Genomic DNA, 20,000 nt, shown 5'->3' with positions numbered 1-20,000 from the left:
ATGATGGAGAGAGGGAAGGTGGATATACTCCTGTGTACAGGAGACCCGGTGGAAGGGTAGCAAGGCTCGTAGTATAGGAGCAGGATTCAAGCTGTTTTATTATGGTATGGATAGTAAGAGAAATGGGGTAGGTGTGGTCCTGAAGGAGGAGTTTGTGAGGAATGTTCTGGAGGTGATGAGAGTGTCAGACAGGGTGATGAGTCTGAAGTTAGAGGTTGAAGGGGTGATGTTGAATGTTGTTAGTGGTTATGCCCCACAGGTAGGTTGTGAGTTAGAGGAGAAAGAGATTCTGGAGTGAATTAGATGAGGTGATAGAGAGTATTCCCACAGGTGAGAGAGTGGTGATAGGAGCAGATTTTAATGGACTTGTTGGTGAGGGGAACACAGGTGATGAGGAGGTGATGGGCAAGTTTGGAGTTAAGGAAAGGAACCTTGAAGGACAGATGATAGTGGACTTTGCTAAGAAGATGGACATGGCTGTGGTTAACACTTATTTTCAGAAGAGGGAGGAGCATAGAGTGACTTACAAGAGTGGAGGTAGGAGCACACAGGTAGACTACATCCTATGTAGAAGAGGCGATCTGAAAGAGATTAGTGACTGTAAAGTGGTAGTGGGAGAGAGTGTAGCCAGTCAGCATAGGATGGTGGTGTGAAGGATGACTTTGATGGTCTGTAAGCAGAGGTCAAAGATAGAGATAGAGAAGAAAACCAAGTGGTGGAAGCTGAAAAAGGAGGAATGTAGGAGGAAAGGAGGAAAGGCTCTGGGTGGTCAGGTGGTGCTGCCAGATGACTGGGAAACTACAGCAGAAGTGATCAGGGAGACAGGAAGAAAGGTGCTGGGTGTGTCATCTGGAAGGAGGAAGGAAGATAAGGAGACTTGGTGGTGGAATGAGGAAGTTCAGGATAGTATTCAAAGGAAGAGGTTAGCCAAGAAGAAGTGGGACATGGACAGGACTGAAGAGAACAGACAGGAATACAAGGAGTTACAGCGCAGAGTGAAGAGGGAGGTGTCTAAGGCCAAGCAGAAGGCGTATGATGAGTTGTACACTAGGTTAGATACTAGAGAAGGAGAGAAGGACTTGTACAGGTTAGCTAGGCAGAGGGATCGAGATGGGAAGGATGTGCAGCAAGTTAGAGTTATTAAGGATAGAGATGGAAAGGTGCTCACAAGTGAGGAGAGTGTACAGAGGAGATGGAAGGAGTACTTTGAAGAGCTGATGAATGAGGAAAATGAGAGGGAACAAAGAGTAGAAGGGGTGAACTCTGTGGAACAGGAAGTAGATAAGATTAGAAAGGATGAAGTCAGGAAGGCTTTGAAGAGGATGAAAAGTGGAAAGGCAGTTGGTCCTGATGACATCCTGGTGGAGGTCTGGAAGTGTCTAGGAGAGGCAGCAGTGGAATTTTTAACTAGTCTGTTTAACTGGGTTTTAGAGAGTGAGAAGATGCCTGAGGAATGGAGAAGAAGTGTATTAGTGCCGATCTTTAAGAATAAGGGTGACGTGCAGAGTTGCAGCAACTATAGGGGGATAAAGTTGATGAGCCATACAATGAAGCTTTGGGAAAGAGTAGTGGAAGCTAGGTTAAGGAAGGTAGTGGAAATTTGTGAGCAGCAGTATGGCTTCATGCCCAGGAAGAGAACAACAGATGCAATTTTTGCTCTGAGAATGTTGATAGAGAAGTATAGGGATGGTCAGAGAGAGCTGCACTGTGTGTTTGTACAATGATGGACAATGATGTTTGCAGATGACATTGTGATCTGTAGTGAGAGCAGGGAGCAGGTGGAGGAAAACCTGGAGAGGTGGAGGTTTGCGCTGGAGAGAAGAGGAATGAAAGTCAGTCGTAGTAAGACTGAGTACATGTGTGAAAGGGAGGGAAGTGGAACAGTAAGATTACAGGGTGAAGAGGTGAAGAAGGTACAGAAGTTTAAGTACTTGGGGTCAACAGTCCAGAGTAATGGAGGGTGTGGGAAAGAGGTAAAGAAGCGAGTGCAGGAAGGTTGGAATGGGTGGAGAAAGGTGTCTGGAGTAATGTGATAGAAAAATATCAGCGAGAATCAAGGGGAAGGTGTACAGGACAGTGGTGAGACTGGCCATGCTGTATGGTTTAGAGACAGTGTCACTGAGGAAGAGACAGGAGTCAGAGCTGGAGGTAGCAGAGCTGAAGATGTTGAGGTTCTCTTTGGGAGTGACACGGTTGGACAGGATTAGGAACGAATACATCAGAGGGACAGCTCATGTTGGACGTTTGGGGGACAAAGTTAGGGAGGACAGATTGAAGGGTTGAAGATGGTTTGGACATGTTCAGAGGAGGGAGAGTGAGTATATTGGTAGGAGAATGTTGGACATGGAGCTGCCAGGCAGGAGGAAAAGAGGAAGACCAAAGAGGAGGTATATGGATGGAATAAATGAGGATATGAAGCTAGTGGGTGTAAGTGTTGAGGATGCAGAAGATAGGGATAGGTGGAGAGAGATGATTTGATGCAGAGACCCCTGAAGGGAAAAGCCGAAAGGAGAAGAAGAAGATTATTATTATTATTATTATTATTATTATTAATATTATTTGTTGTTGGACCTCAAAAGAATGATTAATCCAGCATGAATTCAGCTCAGTTTTTTGGGGGGTCACTTCCCAAAACACACCACTGAATGGCGCCCTCTTCTTCGGTGCTCCACAAGATAGATCTCGCGAGACTTGCCGGTTCGTCCCGCGCTGGCTTTATTTCTCGCGAGAACACCTCATTTCCTCCTCTTTTACTCCCTGCGTTCCAACATGGCAGTCGGCAAGAATAAGAGGCTGACCAAAGGCGGCAAAAAAGGGGCCAAGAAGAAGATGTAAGTTAAAAATTCACACCCTGTTCTGTTTGGGACACTTGAATAAAGGTGGCGGATGAGTTTTCGGAATAAAAACTGCGCGGATGAGTTTGATAATCGGCGGATTGTGTCAGCGGGGCCCGGCTTTACCACTGTTCACGACTTAGCTAGCTAGCTAGCTAACTAGCTGCTAGATTAGTTATTTTCTTCATTTTTAAAGCTGTTCTATAAACTCAGACAGGACAGATTGCGTGTTTGTAAGTTAGTAAAGTGTTCTTGTTAGTGATAATGTTAACCAAGTTAGCTTAGCAGTTGCTGCAGAAACCTCATTGCCATCCATTAGGCTGTAAAATAACCTTCAGTGTGGATTCTGGGAGAAATTATCTCTAATTTATTCCAAAACTAGAGACTGAAAGTGTAGAAGAAGAGAGATACTGCGTGTTGAGCTGATGTTTTGATGGAAATTATCCAGTGATGGTTATTTTAATGAATGAGATCTTTTTAGTAATTACTGTTTTTTGCATTAAGTTGTACAGAAATAATATGATGGAGAATTTAAGGTGTTTCCTTTCTTTCTGGTCAGCTTATTATGCTTTAAAAAGTTCCATGGAAGTTATCTAAACTTATCTGAGCATGTAACGGTTAGAATAAACCTATGCGAGCTAACTTGGATACCACAATATTACAAGTGTCCCATAAAAAAAGCCCAGAAATATTCCCTTGTCTCATGCTTTGGCATCAGGTACGAGTGTGTGTTGAATTGAATAAGTTCTGAATTGTCGTCTTTTTCTTTTCCAGCGTCGATCCTTTCTCCAAGAAGGACTGGTACGATGTTAAAGCCCCGGCCATGTTCAACATCCGCAACCTGGGCAAGACTCTGGTCACCAGGACTCAGGGAACCAGTGAGTGATGCTCAAATCATTTCACTTCTGTGTTTTATTCAGACAACATGATCTACAGCGCTCTCATGAAAAAGCCCTGTGTGGATCGGTTTATCAGGCAGACCTCTGGAATACTTTCTTATTTACATACACGTCTCGGTCTTCTCAGTGGTGAAACGCAGCACAGCGGACATGAAGGAGAGATTCTGGCTCTGAATTCAGTTAAGGTTACAGCAGAATGTAAGAAATAACAACAGCAGAGCAACTTGGGTTAATTTTGCATTTCAGAAAGAGTTCAATATCTGAGAGAGAGGGACAAGCAGCTAAAGTTTGTTGAAAGGATCATGGCTGATGTGAATGGAAATAAAATGACAGTACATACACGTGATGGGAAATGAGCTCAGGAATCCTGTATATGTTTAATCCCATCCAAATAGGGCTGTCTATAAAGTGTCGAGAATCCCACTCCCTACAGTTCTGTTTGAGTTTAGATTCTGAAGAGTCAGGAGTCTGTTTTTAGAAAAGCGGTCATTTTCACACCACATGATAAAGTATAGGTGTAACAGTGTTGGTGTTTCTGATGCCTGTTATTTCCTCATCATGGCTGGTGGGAATGATTGACATTACCTTTTGGTCCCAGATGAACGTTCCTGGTTACTCTTATGATCTGATGTTTCCACACACACACCCAGAGAGGAATCTCCTGTCTGTTGAGTAACTCGCCGCTCTCATTTTTAGGGATCGCCTCCGACGGTCTGAAGGGCCGCGTGTTCGAGGTGAGCCTCGCTGACCTGCAGAACGATGAGGTCGCCTTCCGCAAGTTCAAGCTCATCACCGAGGACGTCCAGGGCAAGAACTGCCTGACCAACTTCCATGGCATGGACCTGACCCGCGACAAGATGTGCTCCATGGTCAAGAAGTGGCAGGTAGGCCATGGGGGCAGAAATCATTGTTTGGGTGTTTATGCTGGAGCTCATGCATGCGGTAGAACTTTCTATCTGCTGTACTGTGTTTAGCTTCTAAACCATCATGGTCAGTCTCTCTCCTGGATCAACGCTGATAGAAATTCAACATGACTTTATTTAACAAACGGTATATGTGTGTACGCACCGTATACATGTGATGAGTCAGTTACTACATCTAAGCTGTTTATTTTCCATTAACTGTATGTGTTATTGATCGTACACCACAAGATTCCTCAGGATGAGAAATTTCACTTGGACTCATTGCTCTTCTCGTACGTTTCCTCTATCAGTTAACATTAAAAGCATGCCAGGTTACTAGAACCTTCCTGTTTCAGAAAACCTACTGAGAATCTATAAAGACTTCCCAAAAAACAAGTTAACTAAACCTTCCCTCCAATCAGATTTGTGTGTTGCAGTGACGGCGGTGTTTAGTGCAGTTTTAGAAATCTAGGGGTATTAAATAAACATCTGCGTGTCCTTCACCCTGCCTCTTTCCGTCCGCAGACGATGATCGAGGCCCACGTGGACGTGAAGACCACGGACGGTTACCTGCTGCGCCTGTTCTGCGTGGGTTTCACCAAGAAACGCTCCAATCAGATCCGCAAGACGTCGTACGCCCAGCACCAGCAGGTGCGTCAGATCCGCAAGAAGATGATGGAGATCATGACCCGCGAGGTTCAGACCAACGATCTCAAGGAGGTGGTGAACAAACTGTAAGCTATTCCTGAGTGTGATTTATTTTGTAGATTAAATAGATTCACTGTGTGATTTGTGCTGACTGTGTGTGTGTGTGTGTTACAGGATCCCTGACAGCGTGGGTAAGGACATTGAGAAAGCCTGCCAGTCCATCTACCCTCTGCACGACGTTTACGTCAGGAAGGTCAAGATGCTGAAGAAGCCCAAGTTTGAGCGTGAGTTTGGGTTCTGTGTCCCAGTTCACACACTATAATACACTCCTGCTCCAGTTTGTGGTGAAATTTCAAGTCTTATGATGATTGTGTGTTTCAGTGGGAAAACTGATGGAGATGCACGGTGAAGGTGGAAGCAGCACCACTGCTAAACCAGCCGAGGGTGACACCGGGGCAAAGGTGGAGAGAGCGGACGGATACGAGCCCCCCGTCCAGGAGTCTGTCTAAAACTCTCATGCTCAAATACATGAACAATAAAGTTTTGAAAATCAATGTGTTCTTGCTTTATTTTATTTGCTGTGAAAGATGAAGGTGGTTTGAAATCATGTTCTGCTTCCACATTTCTATAATCTCTGATCAGGTGTGAAGCTCATTACAGATGAAGGTGAACTGTGACGTTATAACAGGCTTTTCAGCTGGCCAATCAGCACGCTGTAGAAGTCTTGTCATTCTTCTGTCACTTTCTCTCTCGGTTTCTTTCCCTCCATCATCGTCAGCCTTTATTCATATTCCTGGGTTCTTGTTTCCACCATCATTTTCTTTTCCTCCTCCCTTTAGACCTCAGTTTGTGCAGGAATGTGGAAGCTTGATGAAACCTGTGCTGTTATAAATATATTTCAGAGGCTGATCTTTATGCGTGTTAGAGTCGATTAGCAGGTATGGACACGCCCACAAAACTCCATAAAAGGTGATGTTTATAGAGCAGAAGGTGTGGCGTGGCTGCTGAACGTTCAAAAGAACTGGAGGTTGAAGAGAGAGTTCTGTTTTTGTATTAGAATAAAATAAATCTGAAGGGAGTCACAAACCTGGGAGGTTTTTCTGTCTCTCTCTGTCTACAGTGTCTTTTTCTGTCTCTGTTCATCTATAGTGTCTGTCTCCCTGTTTGTCTCTGTCTGTCTTTCTCTGTCCATTTACAGTGTCTATGTTCATCTATAGTGTCTGTCTGGCTCTGTCCATCTACAGTATCTCTTTCTGTCTCTCTCTGTTCATATTCAGTATCTGTCTTTCTGTCTGTCTCTCTATATTCAGTATCTGTCTATCTTTGTCCCTCTGTCCATATACAGTATCTGTCTGTCTGTATACAGTATCTGTCCATATACAGTATCTGTCTTTTTGTCTCTGTCCATGTACAGTATCTGTCTGTCTGTATACAGTATCTGTCTGTCTCTCTGGCTGTATACAGTATCTGTCTGTCTCTGTCCATATACAGTGTCTGTCTCTCTGTCTTTCTGTCCATATACAGTATCTGTCTCTGTCTCTCTCTTCATATTCAGTATCTGTCTTTCTGTCTATCTTTGTCTCTCTGTCCATATACAGTATCTGTCTCTGTCTGTATACAGTATCTGGCTGGCTGGCTGTCTGTCTGTCCATATACAGCATCTGTCTGTCTGTCTCTCTGCCCATATACAGTATCTGTCTTTCTGTCTGTATACAGTATCTGTCTGTCTGTCTCTCTGGCTGTATACAGTATCTGTCTGTCTGTCTCTCTGGCTGTATACAGTATCTGTCTGTCTGTCTCTCTGGCTGTATACAGTATCTGTCTGTCTCTCTGTCCATATACATTATCTGTTTCTCTGTCTGTTTCTCTGTCCATATACAGTATCTGTCTTTCTGTCTGTCTGTCCATATACAGTATCTGTCTTTCTGTCTGTCTGTCCATATACAGTATCTGTCTGTCTCTCTGTCCATATACAGTATCTGTCTGTCTGTCTCTCTGGCTGTATACAGTATCTGTCTGTCTCTCTGTCCATATACATTATCTGTTTCTCTGTCTGTTTCTCTGTCCATATACAGTATCTGTCTGTCTGTCTGTCCATATGCATCATCTGTCTTTGTCTTTGTCTCTGTCCATATACAGTATCTGTCTGTCTGTATACAGTATCTGTCTGTCTCTCTGTCCATATACAGTGTCTGTCTTTCTGTCTGTCTCTCTCTTCATATTCAGTATCTGTCTTTCTGTCTGTCTTTGTCTCTCTGTCCATATACAGTATCTGTCTCTGTCTGTATAGAGTATCTGTCTGTCTCTCTGTCCATATACAGTGTCTGTCTGTCTGTATACAGTATCTGTCTGTCTCTCTGTCCATATACAGTATCTGTCTGTCTGTATACAGTATCTGTCTGTCTCTCTGTCCATATACAGTGTCTGTCTGTCTTTCTGTCTGTCTCTCTCTTCATATTCAGTATCTGTCTTTCTGTCTGTCTTTGTCTCTCTGTCCATATACAGTATCTGTCTCTGTCTGTATACAGTATCTGGCTGGCTGGCTGTCTGTCTGTCCATATACAGTATCTGTCTGTCTGTCTCTCTGTCCATATACAGTATCTGTCTTTCTGTCTGTATACAGTATCTGTCTGTCTCTCTGGCTGTATACAGTATCTGTCTGTCTCTCTGTCCATATACATTATCTGTTTCTCTGTCTGTTTCTCTGTCCATATACAGTATCTGTCTTTCTGTCTGTCCATATACATCATCTGTCTTTGTCTCTGTCCATATACAGTATCTGTCTTTCTGTCTGTCTGTCTGTCCATATACATCATCTGTCTTTGTCTTTGTCTCTGTCCATATACAGTATCTGTCTTTGTCTGTCTCTGTCCATATACAGTATCTGTCTGTCTCTCTGCCTACAGTGATTAGTACTTGAGTGTCTATATAAAATGCAGTAATTTGTTAATAAGATTAGAAGATGATGTGTTGAGGTTTATATTTATCTCTTGGTCAGTGAGTCTCCACCCCTTCAGGAGCTTACAGGAAGTTAAATTAAATTTATTTTCACCAGCATGCCTTCTGTTCCAGCTTCATAAGATGTTTAATTCAGTATTTGTAATAAAAAGGATGATGTACAATATAAATGTATTATTTATTAATGAATGATGTACAAGCACCTTCCTTTATTATGGTTATGAAAGTGTAATGGTGTAAATACTGTGAAGATGAACACGGCTGCTATCGCTCCACGGTAAATTCCAATAAGGAAGAGAAAAGGAAGAGACTGAGAAAGCTGAACCCCACACTACACATTAACACACTTCAGTCCCACCACAAGAAGGATCCGGAAAGTCTTCATCACGTCTCCGGGTCACGTGTGAAAGTCCACGTGGCTGGTGTTTGATCTCTCCTGCTTTGTTTAGCGATGTGAGTCTCCACCTTCACAGAAAACAAAGCAGTGTCAGTAAACTAGTCTTCATGAGGAGGATGATGAGGATGATGATGTGGATCAGGACTAACAGACTAACAGACTATCAGACTCTCAGACTATCAGACTAACAGACTATCAGACTAACAGACTCTCAGACTATCAGACTAACAGACTATCAGACTAACAGACTCTCAGACTAACAGACTATCAGACTAACAGACTCTCAGACTATCAGACTAACAGACTCTCAGACTATCAGACTATCAGACTAACAGACTCTCAGACTCTCAGACTATCAGACTATCAGACTAACAGACTATCAGACTAACAGACTCTCAGACTAACAGACTATCAGACTAACAGACTCTCAGACTAACAGACTATCAGACTCTCAGACTAACAGACTCTCAGACTATCAGACTATCAGACTAACAGACTCTCAGACTATCAGACTAACAGACTCTCAGACTCTCAGACTATCAGACTATCAGACTAACAGACTATCAGACTAACAGACTCTCAGACTAACAGACTATCAGACTAACAGACTCTCAGACTAACAGACTATCAGACTCTCAGACTAACAGACTCTCAGACTATCAGACTAACAGACTCTCAGACTATCAGACTAACAGACTCTCAGACTCTCAGACTCTCAGACTATCAGACTAACAGACTCTCAGACTAACAGACTATCAGACTAACAGACTCTCAGACTAACAGACTATCAGACTATCAGACTAACAGACTCTCAGACTATCAGACTAACAGACTCTCAGACTATCAGACTAACAGACTCTCAGACTAACAGACTATCAGACTAACAGACTCTCAGACTATCAGACTATCAGACTATCAGACTAACAGACTCTCAGACTATCAGACTAACAGACTCTCAGACTAACAGACTATCAGACTAACAGACTATCAGACTAACAGACTAACAGACTATCAGACTATCAGACTATCAGACTATCAGACTAACAGACTCTCAGACTAACAGACTAACAGACTAACAGACTATCAGACTAACAGACTATCAGACTATCAGACTAACAGACTCTCAGACTAACAGACTATCAGACTAACAGACTCTCAGACTATCAGACTATCAGACTATCAGACTAACAGACTCTCAGACTAACAGACTCTCAGACTAACAGACTAACAGACTCTCAGACTATCAGACTATCAGACTATCAGACTAACAGACTCTCAGACTAACAGACTATCAGACTAACAGACTCTCAGACTAACAGACTATCAGACTATCAGACTATCAGACTAACAGACTCTCAGACTATCAGACTAACAGACTCTCAGACTAACAGACTAACAGACTCTCAGACTATCAGACTATCAGACTATCAGACTAACAGACTCTCAGACTAACAGACTATCAGACTAACAGACTCTCAGACTATCAGACTAAAAGACTCTCAGACTAACAGACTCTCAGACTAACAGATTCTCAGACTATCAGACTAACAGACTCTCAGACTATCAGACTAACAGACTCTCAGACTATCAGACTATCAGACTATCAGACTCTCAGACTCTCAGACTAACAGACTATCAGACTCTCAGTCTAACAGACTCTCAGACTAACAGACTAACAGACTCTCAGACTATCAGACTAACAGACTCTCAGACTAACAGATTCTCAGACTATCAGACTAACAGACTCTCAGACTATCAGACTAACAGACTCTCAGACTATCAGACTATCAGACTATCAGACTCTCAGACTCTCAGACTAACAGACTATCAGACTCTCAGTCTAACAGACTCTCAGACTAACAGACTAACAGACTAACAGACTCTCAGACTAACAGACTAACAGACTAACAGACTCTCAGACTATCAGACTATCAGACTCTCAGACTATCAGACTCTCAGACTAACAGACTCTCAGACTAACAGACTGGACCAGGAGCTGGAACTAGACTGGAACTGGACTGGTGTAAATGATAGAGGTAAGATTTGTGGCTATCTGTCTGTCTGTCTCTCTGTCCATCTACAGTGTCTGTCTTACTGTCTGTCTCTCTGTCCACCTACAGTGTCTGTCTTTCTGTCTATCTTACTGTCTGTCTCTCTGTCCATCTACAATGTCTGTCTTTCTGTCTGTCTCTCTGTCCATCTACAGTGTCTGTCTTACTGTCTGTCTCTCTGTCCATCTACAGTGTGTCTTTCTGTCTGTCTCTCTGTCCATCTACAGTGCGTCTTTCTGTTTGTCTTTCTATCTGTCTCTCTGTCCATCTACAGTGTCTGTCTTTGTTTGTCTCTCTGTTCATCTACAGTGTCTGTCTCTCTGTCCATCTACAGTGCCTGTATTTCTGTCTGTCTCTCTGTCCATCTACAATGTTTGTCTTTTTTGTCTCTTTCCCTGTTCATCTATTTCCCCTGTCTTTGTCTTTGCATCTGTTTGTCTCACTTTATCTATTTATAGTTTCTTTCTGTTTCTCTCCTATTTATCAATTTCTGTCTGTCTCTCCATCTATCTACAGTATCTGTCTGTCTTTCTGTCTGTCTCTCCATCCTTTTGATTATCTCTCTGAGTCTGACGCTGTTCCTGTGTATTTTCTCCCAGACTGCACTTCCTCCTGTACACCAGCAGATGGCAGGAGTGTGTGTGTGTGTGTGTGTGTGTGTGTGTGTGTGTACCTGTGTGTGTCTGTGTGAAGGATATAGGGAATAATCCCTCTCTGCCATTCAGTCTTCCATGACTCCATTCCTCATCGATGTGTTCTATCACTTCGATCACGTCTCCTCTCAGGAACGGCAGATCACCATCCGTCTCTGCTGTGAAGTCATACAGGGCCTTGACCCGCTCCACAGCACAGACCTACACACACACACACACAAATAAATAAACAAATGAATGAATGAATAAATAAATAGAATGAATGAATGAATAAATGAATACATAAATAAACAAACAAATAAATAAATAAATGAATGAATGAATGAATGAATGAATGAATGAACGAACAAACAAACAAACAAACAAACAAACAAACAAACAAACAAATAAATGAATAAATGAATAATTAATCTAATACACACCCGGTTCTGTGTTGGAGCAGGAGCTTGCATGTTGTTTGCTGCAACCATCCCTAAAAAAATCATTTTAATTTATGAAAAATTCATTCAGGAGATATCATTTATTCATAATCATTTATTCATAATCCAGTGATTAAGTAAAGTAAGGAGGAAAACCCTGGAAGAAACTTCACCATATCAACAATTCTGTGTTTTTGTATACAGTGAGCTGTTGCTATAGAAACGAGGTTATGATGTATGAAAGTCTGTGATTTTCAGCTGCACTACACTGTTCTACACTTCTGACCAATCAGAACCCAGAACAGAGCAGTGCTGTGGCTGATGATGAAGAACTGGATGAAGGTGTCGTACCAGGCAGAGGAACCCTGGTCTGGTTCTTGGTAGGAGCAGGTGGAAGATCCTCTATCACTTCCACAAAGTTGAGAGGGAAAATTCCAGCATGGCCGCCGATCTCGCCTCTAGCCCAGTCCTCACCCATGTACTCCAGGAGTCGGATCACCTGGCCTTCAGTGAACGAGAGCTCGTCACTGTGCTCACCCTCAAAGTCAAACCTCGCCACACACCGTGGACCACTACACACACACACATACACACACACACACACACACACACACCCAGACACACACACACACAGACACACCCAGACACACACACACACAGACACACCCAGACACACACACAGACACACACAGACACACACACACACAGACACACACACACACACACAGACACACACACACAGACACACACAGACACACCCAGACACACACACACACACACACACACAGACACACCCAGACACACACACACACAGACACACACACAGACACACACACACACCCAGACACACACACACACACACACACACACACCCAGACACCCAGACACACACACACACACCCAGACACACACACACACACCCAGACACACACACACACACACCCAGACACACACACACAGACACACAGACACACACACACACACACACATACACACACAGACACACACACAGACACACACACACACAGACACACACACAGACACACACAGACACACACACACAGACACACACACACACAGACACACACACACAAACACGCATACACACAGACACACACACAGACACGCATACACACACAGACACACATACACACACAGACACACACACAGACACACACACAGACACGCATACACACACAGACACACATACACACACAGACACACACACACACACACACAGACACACACACACAGACACGCATACACACACACACACACACACACACACAGACACGCATACACACACAGACACACACACACACAGACACACACAGGGTCACTGAGATCCAGTTCAATGATGTTTAGATTCTAGACATTGTAGATGGACAGAAAGACAGACTCTGTAGATGGACAGAGAGACTGACAGAAAGATAGATAGAAAGACAGACACTGTAGGTGGACAGAGAGACAGATAGAAAGATAGATAGATAGATAGATAGATAGATAGATAGATAGATAGATAGATAGATAGATAGATAGATAGAAAGACAGACACTGTAGGTGGACAGAGAGACAGATAGATAGATAGATAGATAGATAGATAGATAGATAGATAGATAGATAGATAGATAGATAGATAGATAGATAGATAGATAGATAGACACTGTATATGGACAGAGAGACAGACAGAAAGATAGACACTGTAGATGGACAGAGAGACAGACAGAAAGACAGACACTGTAGATGGACAGAAAGACAGACGATGTAGGTGGACAGAGAGACAGATAGAAAGACAGACACTGTAGATGGACAGAGAGACAGACAGAAAGATAGAGAGAAAGACAGACACTGTAGATGGACAGAGAGACAGATAGAAAGATAGATAGATAGACAGAAAGACAGACACTGTAGGTGGACAGAGAGATAGATAGATAGATAGATAGATAGATAGATAGATAGATAGATAGATAGATAGATAGATAGATAGATAGATAGACAAAAAGACAGACACTGTAGGTGGACAGCGAGACAGACAGAAAGACACACTGTGGATGGACAGAGAGACAGACAAAATGACAGACACTGTAGATGGACAGAGAGATGGACAGAAAGACAGACTCTTAGATGGACAGAGAGACAGACAGAAAGATAGACAGACAGACAGACACTGTAGGTGGACAGAGAGACAGATAGAAAGACAGACACTGTAGATGGACAGAGAGACAGACAGAAAGACAGACACTGTAGGTGGACAGAGAGACAGACAGACAGAGAGAAAGACAATGTAGATGGACAGAGAGACAGACAGAAAGACAGACACTGTAGGTGGACAGAGTGACAGACAGACAGAGAGAAAGACAATGTAGATGGACAGAGAGACAGACACTGTAGATGGACAGAGAGACAGACAGAAAGACAGACACTGTAGATGGACAGAGAGACAGACAGAAAGACAGACACTGTAGATGGACAGAGAGACAGACAGAAAGACAGACACTGTAGGTGGACAGAGGGACAGATAGAAAGATAGACAGAAAGACAGACACTGTAGATGGACAGAGAGACAGATAGAAAGATAGACAGAAAGACAGACACTGTAGATGGACAGAGAGACAGATAGAAAGAAAGATAGACAGAAAGACAGACACCGTAGATGGACAGAGAGACAAACAGAAAGACAGACACAAGATGATGTCTTACCTGACTCTCTGAGGTGGAGCAGGCGCAGGCGCAGGCGCAGGTTTCTGTGCAGCTGCAGGCTGTCTGGACTGTTTATAAACAGAGATCATTAATCGTTAGCGATTCATCATCACTTTTTTTTCCCAGCATGCTCTTCTGCCTGAACTCTTACCAGGATTTTGACGTAGTTGATGGGGAAGAAGCCCGTCATCCCTCTGGATGATCCCAGGTACCACTCACTGTCTATCTGCTCCACGTTATTAACCGTGTCTCCAGCCTTCAGAGCCAGTTCTCCAGGACCCTCTGTGTGGAAACGCAGGGTTTACTGACGAAGATCAGCAGGAGGAAGACTCTCACACGTCTGTCTGTCTGTCTGTCTATTCATCTCTGTGTCTGTCTGTCTGTCTGTCTGTCTGTCTGTCTATACATCTGTCTGTGTGTCTGTCTATTCATCTCTCTCTCTGTCTGTCTGTCTGTCAGTCTGTCTGTCTATTCATCTGTCTGTGTGTCTGTCTGTCTATTCATCTGTGTGTCTGTCTATTCATCTGTCTGTCTATCTGTCTATTCATCTGTCTGTCTGTCTGTCTGTCTGTCTATTCATCTGTCTGTCTGTCTGTCTATTCATCTGTCTGTCTGTCTGTCTATTCATCTGTCTGTCTGTCTGTCTGTCTGTCTATTCATCTGTCTGTCTGTCTGTCTATTCATCTGTCTGTCTGTCTGTCTGTCTGTCTATTCATCTGTCTGTCTGTCTGTCTATTCATCTGTCTGTCTGTCTGTCTATTCATCTGTCTGTCTGTCTGTCTGTCTGTCTGTCTATTCATCTGTGAGGTCTTTCTGTTTAAAACTCACCAGCTTGCTCTTGCATTAAGCTGTAAATTGAAAGCTAATAAAATGATCAGTGTGAGGGATTCACCTGGAGTGAAGTCATAAAGTGCTTGAACCTGTAGAGTGGCGTTTCCTGCTGAAGCTCTGAGCTGCTGATGTGAAGTGTTCTCCTGCAGAGATAACAGTGCTCTTCACTCTCATTAAACACTCTCACTTCACACATTAAACACATCACATCTCTTCCCAATACGGGACAATGACCCTCACTGTCATGAGTATACAGGAGCATGAGCTCTTACAGGTGTGTGGACAAAGGAGTGTTTAAAACAAGGGTCTGAGAAATCCAGCCTACAGAATCAACATCTGTCTCAAGGAGCAGAACCCTGCAGGGAAAAGGTTCTGCTGGGAGGAAGAAAAGATCCTCTACAAGCTTCTTTACGTTTGTCTGTCTATTCATCTGTCTGTCTGTCTGTCTGTCTATCCATCTGTCTGTCTGTCTATCTGTCTATTCATCTGTCTGTCTGTCTATCCATCTGTCTGTCTGTCTATTCATCTGTCTGTCTGTCTGTCTATTCATCTGTCTGTTTGTCTGTCTATCCATCTGTCTGTCTGTCTATCCATCTGTCTGTCTGTCTATTCATCTGTCTGTCTGTCTGTCTATTCATCTGTCTGTTTGTCTGTCTATCCATCTGTCTGTCTGTCTATTCATCTGTCTGTTTGTCTGTCTATTCATCTCTCTGTCAGTCTGTCTGTCTATTCATCTGTCTGTCTGTCTGTCTATTCATCTGTCTGTTTGTCTGTCTATTCATCTCTCTGTCAGTCTGTCTGTCTATTCATCTGTCTGTCTGTCTGTTTGTCTATTCATCTGTCTGTCTGTCTATCCATCTGTCTGTCTGTCTATTCATCTGTCTGTCTGTCTGTCTATTCATCTGTCTGTTTGTCTGTCTATCCATCTGTCTGTCTGTCTATTCATCTGTCTGTTTGTCTGTCTATTCATCTCTCTGTCAGTCTGTCTGTCTATTCATCTGTCTGTCTGTCTGTTTGTCTATTCATCTGTCTGTCTGTCTATTCAACTGTCTGTCTGTCTATTCATCTGTCTGTCTGTCTGTCTATCCATCTGTCTGTCTGTCTATTCATCTGTCTGTCTGTCTATTCATCTGTCTGTTTGTCTGTCTATTCATCTGTTTGTCTGTCTGTCTATTCATCTGTCTGTCTGTCTGTCTGTCTATCCATCTGTCTGTCTGTCTATTCATCTGTCTGTTTGTCTGTCTATTCAACTGTCTGTCTGTCTATTCATCTGTCTGTCTGTCTATTCATCTGTCTGTCTGTCTGTCTGTCTGTCTGTCTGTCTGTCTATTCATCTGTCTGTCTGTCTATTCATCTGTCTGTCTGTCTGTCTGTCTGTCTGTCTGTCTGTCTATCCATCTGTCTGTCTGTCTATTCATCTGTCTGTCTGTCTATTCATCTGTCTGTTTGTCTGTCTATTCATCTGTCTGTCTGTCTGTCTATTCATCTGTCTGTCTGTCTGTCTGTCTATCCATCTGTCTGTCTGTCTATTCATCTGTCTGTTTGTCTGTCTATTCAACTGTCTGTCTGTCTATTCATCTGTCTGTCTGTCTATTCATCTGTCTGTCTGTCTGTCTATCCATCTGTCTGTCTGTCTATTCATCTGTCTGTCTGTCTGTCTATCCATCTGTCTGTCTGTACATCTGTCTGTCTATTCATCTGTCTGTCTGTCTATCCACCTGTCTGTCTGTCTATCCATCTGTCTGTCTATTCATCTGTCTGTCTATCCATCTGTCTGTCTGTCTATTTATCTGTCTGTCTGTCTATCCATCTGTCTGTCTGTCTATCCATCTGTCTGTCTGTACATCTGTCTGTCTGTCTGTCTGTCTATCCACCTGTCTGTCTGTCTGTCTATCCATCTGTCTGTCTGTCTGTCTGTCTGTCTGTCGTCTATCCATCTGTCTGTCTATTCATCTGTCTGTCTATCCATCTGTCTGTCTGTCTGTCTGTCTCATCATGTTACTAAAGTGTCTCTCCATCCATCTGTCTTTCTGTCTGTCTCACTGTCTCTCTCTAAAGTGTCTCTCCATCCATCTGTCTTTCTGTCTGTCTCACTGTCTCTCTCTAAAGTGTCTCTCCATCCATCTGTCTTTCTGTATGTCTCACTGTCTCTCCCTAAAGTGTCTCTCCATCCATCTGTCTTTCTGTCTGTCTCACTGTCTCTCTCTAAAGTGTCTCTCCATCTATCTGTCTTTCTGTCTGTCTCACTGTCTCTCTCTAAAGTGTCACTCCATCTATCTGTGTTTTTGTCTGTCTATCTCTAAAGTGTCTCTCCATCCATTTGTCCTTCTGTCTGTCTCTTCATGTGACAAAAGTGTCTTTGCATTCATCTGTCTTTCTATCTGTCTCTATCTAAAGTGTCTCTTCACCCATTCCTGCCTTTCTGTATGTCTCTCCATCTCTCTAAAGTGTCTCTTCACCCATTCCTGCCTTTCTGTATGTCTCTCCATCTCTCTAAAGTGTCTCTTCACCCATTCCTGCCTTTCTGTATGTCTCTCCATCTCTCTAAAGTGTCTCTTCACCCATTTCTGCCTTTCTGTATGTCTCTCCATCTCTCTAAAGTGTCTCTTCACCCATTTCTGCCTTTCTGTATGTCTCTCCATCTCTCTAAAGTGTTTCTCTATCCATTCCTGTCTTTCTGTATGTCTCTCTCTCCCGCTAAAGTCTCTCTAGCTCCCTGAAGTGTCTGTCTTTCTAAAGTGCCTCTGCATCCATCTTTCTTTCTGTCCGTCTCTCGCTAAAGTACCTCCCCATCCATCTGTATTTCTGTCTGTCTCTCCATGTATCTCTTACCCATGGATCGGGATTAGTGTTGTCGTTGTAGCTGGACAGAGGTGTGATGATCTTCAGGTAGGATTTCTGCACCGTTCCCTTCACGTCTCCTACCTGGCACTCGAACGTCTGTCTGTCTGTTTGGTTTAGCAGAACCAGCACTTCGTTTTTCTATAATGGGAGAAAAGAAAAGAAAAGAGAGAGAGAGAGAGAGAGAGAGAGTTTATCATTCTCATAATTCTGCTGCTTATTTCCTGTTTGTTAATATCTGCCTCCAGCTCTTCAGTGACCTATGAACACAGAAATGTGCTAATGTTACAGAGGCAGCCATCTTGGATTCCTTCTCCTTAGCTCCGCCTCCTGTAGGTTTAATAATGGAGCTTTATTACAGATGCTGTGTATAAAAATGAGACTACAGAGCTGCCTGAAGCACACCTGTATACATTACTAATACCTATACTGATGGAAATAATACAGTTTAATGACTTCCACAGCTTTGGAATTTGGAACATCTGGAACAAAGCATTTCTTTTTGTAAAAACCAAGTTGTTTTTCTGGTTGTACCTGAAAGGAGAGCTCTCCGGTGTGCATGCCGTTGTAGTCGTGCTCGGCGATGGCGTGAGGGATTTCCAGCTATGTTAACACACCGATGGGGAAAAAAATTAAGCAGTGAAATGAAACTTTATCCATCCATCCATCCATCCATCCATTTTCTATACCCGCTTTATTCCTAATTAGGGTCACAGGGTTCTGCTGGAGCCTATCGAAGCACACATTGGGTCAAAAGGCAGGGGAACACCCTGGACAGAAACTTTATATAAAATTGAATTAAGCAATAATCATCCATCCATATCTTTGTTTGTAGAGGTAATTCTATTTAATTTTATTCAAATTTACAATTTTTTTTTGTTACATTGATTTTTTTTTTATTTCTTTGATTTTTAAAAAAAAGTTTATTATAGTTGATTAAATTGATTTTTATTTCATTAAATTTTATTTGAATTTAATTTTTGATTTAAAAAAATTCTACTTTTTCCTCTAGTTTGCACATTAGGGATAAACAAAATGAAACATTATATAAAATTGAATCAAGCAATAATCATGCTGTTCTGCCATCCATCCATCCATATCTTTGTTTGTAGAGGTAATTCTATTTAATTTTATTCTAATTTACTAATTAATTTTTTTATTTGAATTTTTATTACATTGTTTTTTTTTTATTTGTTTGAATTCTTAAAAAAAGTTTATTATAGTTGATTAAATTGATTTTTATTTCATTAAATTTTATTTAAATTTAATTTTTAATTTAAAAACATTCTACTTTTTCCTCTAGTTTGCACATCAGGGATAAACAAAATGAAACATTATATAAAATTGAATCAAGCAATAATCATGCTGTTTTGCCATCCATCCATCCATCCATCCATCCATCCATCCATCCATCCATATCTTTGTTTGTAGAGGTAATTCTATTTAACTTCTAATAAATTCTAATAACTTTAACTTCTAATTAATTTCTATTTTTTATTTGAAGTTTTATTTAATTAATTAATTATTTTTTAAAACATTTATTTGATGTTGTAGTAGTAATAAACATTAAAAAAATAATTTAATTCAATTTTATTTTAACTTAACTGTTTAATTTTATCTTGAATTGAATTTTGTTTGAATTGATTTTTTTCAAATTATTTAATTATTTAATTTATGCTACTTTTTGTATGAAGCGATCATTAAAATTTCATTTTGAATTGTACATTTCAGGAGGAGGAGTCTCGTACAACAGAATATTCAGTTCTATGTGAGGAACTCTTCCGTTTAAACCACAGCAAATCTGCTCAAGGATTCCAAATGTTTCTGTTAATTAAAGAATTTCTGGTACTTTTTATCCGTTTATAGT

General features: G+C 41.9%; 2 protein-coding genes across 3 annotated transcripts in view; one reads left to right on the top strand and one right to left on the bottom strand.

Moving 5' to 3' along the window:
- The first annotated feature begins 2,675 nt into the window (after positions 1–2,675).
- rps3a (ribosomal protein S3A) lies at positions 2,676–5,837 on the top strand. Its single transcript, XM_058384621.1, has 6 exons — positions 2,676–2,831; positions 3,609–3,712; positions 4,430–4,617; positions 5,161–5,369; positions 5,458–5,567; positions 5,665–5,837. Exons 1-6 carry the CDS (start codon positions 2,770–2,772, stop codon positions 5,790–5,792), a joined length of 801 nt encoding a protein of 266 aa, XP_058240604.1. The 5' UTR covers positions 2,676–2,769; the 3' UTR covers positions 5,793–5,837.
- Positions 5,838–8,400: 2,563 nt separating this feature from the next.
- Positions 8,401–20,000, bottom strand: part of sh3d19 (SH3 domain containing 19) — a 26,648-nt gene continuing 15,048 nt past the window's right edge. For both annotated transcript variants that reach the window (XM_058384608.1, XM_058384609.1), the window contains exons 9-17: positions 18,668–18,736; positions 18,125–18,274; positions 15,354–15,435; positions 14,613–14,743; positions 14,462–14,529; positions 12,113–12,333; positions 11,765–11,814; positions 11,363–11,543; positions 8,401–8,706 (exon numbers count right to left, since the gene is read on the bottom strand). In XM_058384608.1, coding sequence (XP_058240591.1) covers positions 8,687–8,706; positions 11,363–11,543; positions 11,765–11,814; positions 12,113–12,333; positions 14,462–14,529; positions 14,613–14,743; positions 15,354–15,435; positions 18,125–18,274; positions 18,668–18,736 — 972 coding nt within the window. In that variant the 3' untranslated portion in view covers positions 8,401–8,686. The remainder of the gene's footprint in view (positions 8,707–11,362; positions 11,544–11,764; positions 11,815–12,112; positions 12,334–14,461; positions 14,530–14,612; positions 14,744–15,353; positions 15,436–18,124; positions 18,275–18,667; positions 18,737–20,000) is intronic.

This window comes from Hemibagrus wyckioides, linkage group LG29, assembly GCF_019097595.1.
Source record: "Hemibagrus wyckioides isolate EC202008001 linkage group LG29, SWU_Hwy_1.0, whole genome shotgun sequence".
NCBI classification, from domain to species: Eukaryota; Metazoa; Chordata; class Actinopteri; order Siluriformes; family Bagridae; genus Hemibagrus; species Hemibagrus wyckioides.
The sequence above is the reverse complement of the archived record's forward strand: the minus strand, read 5'-3'. Positions and strand labels throughout refer to the sequence as shown.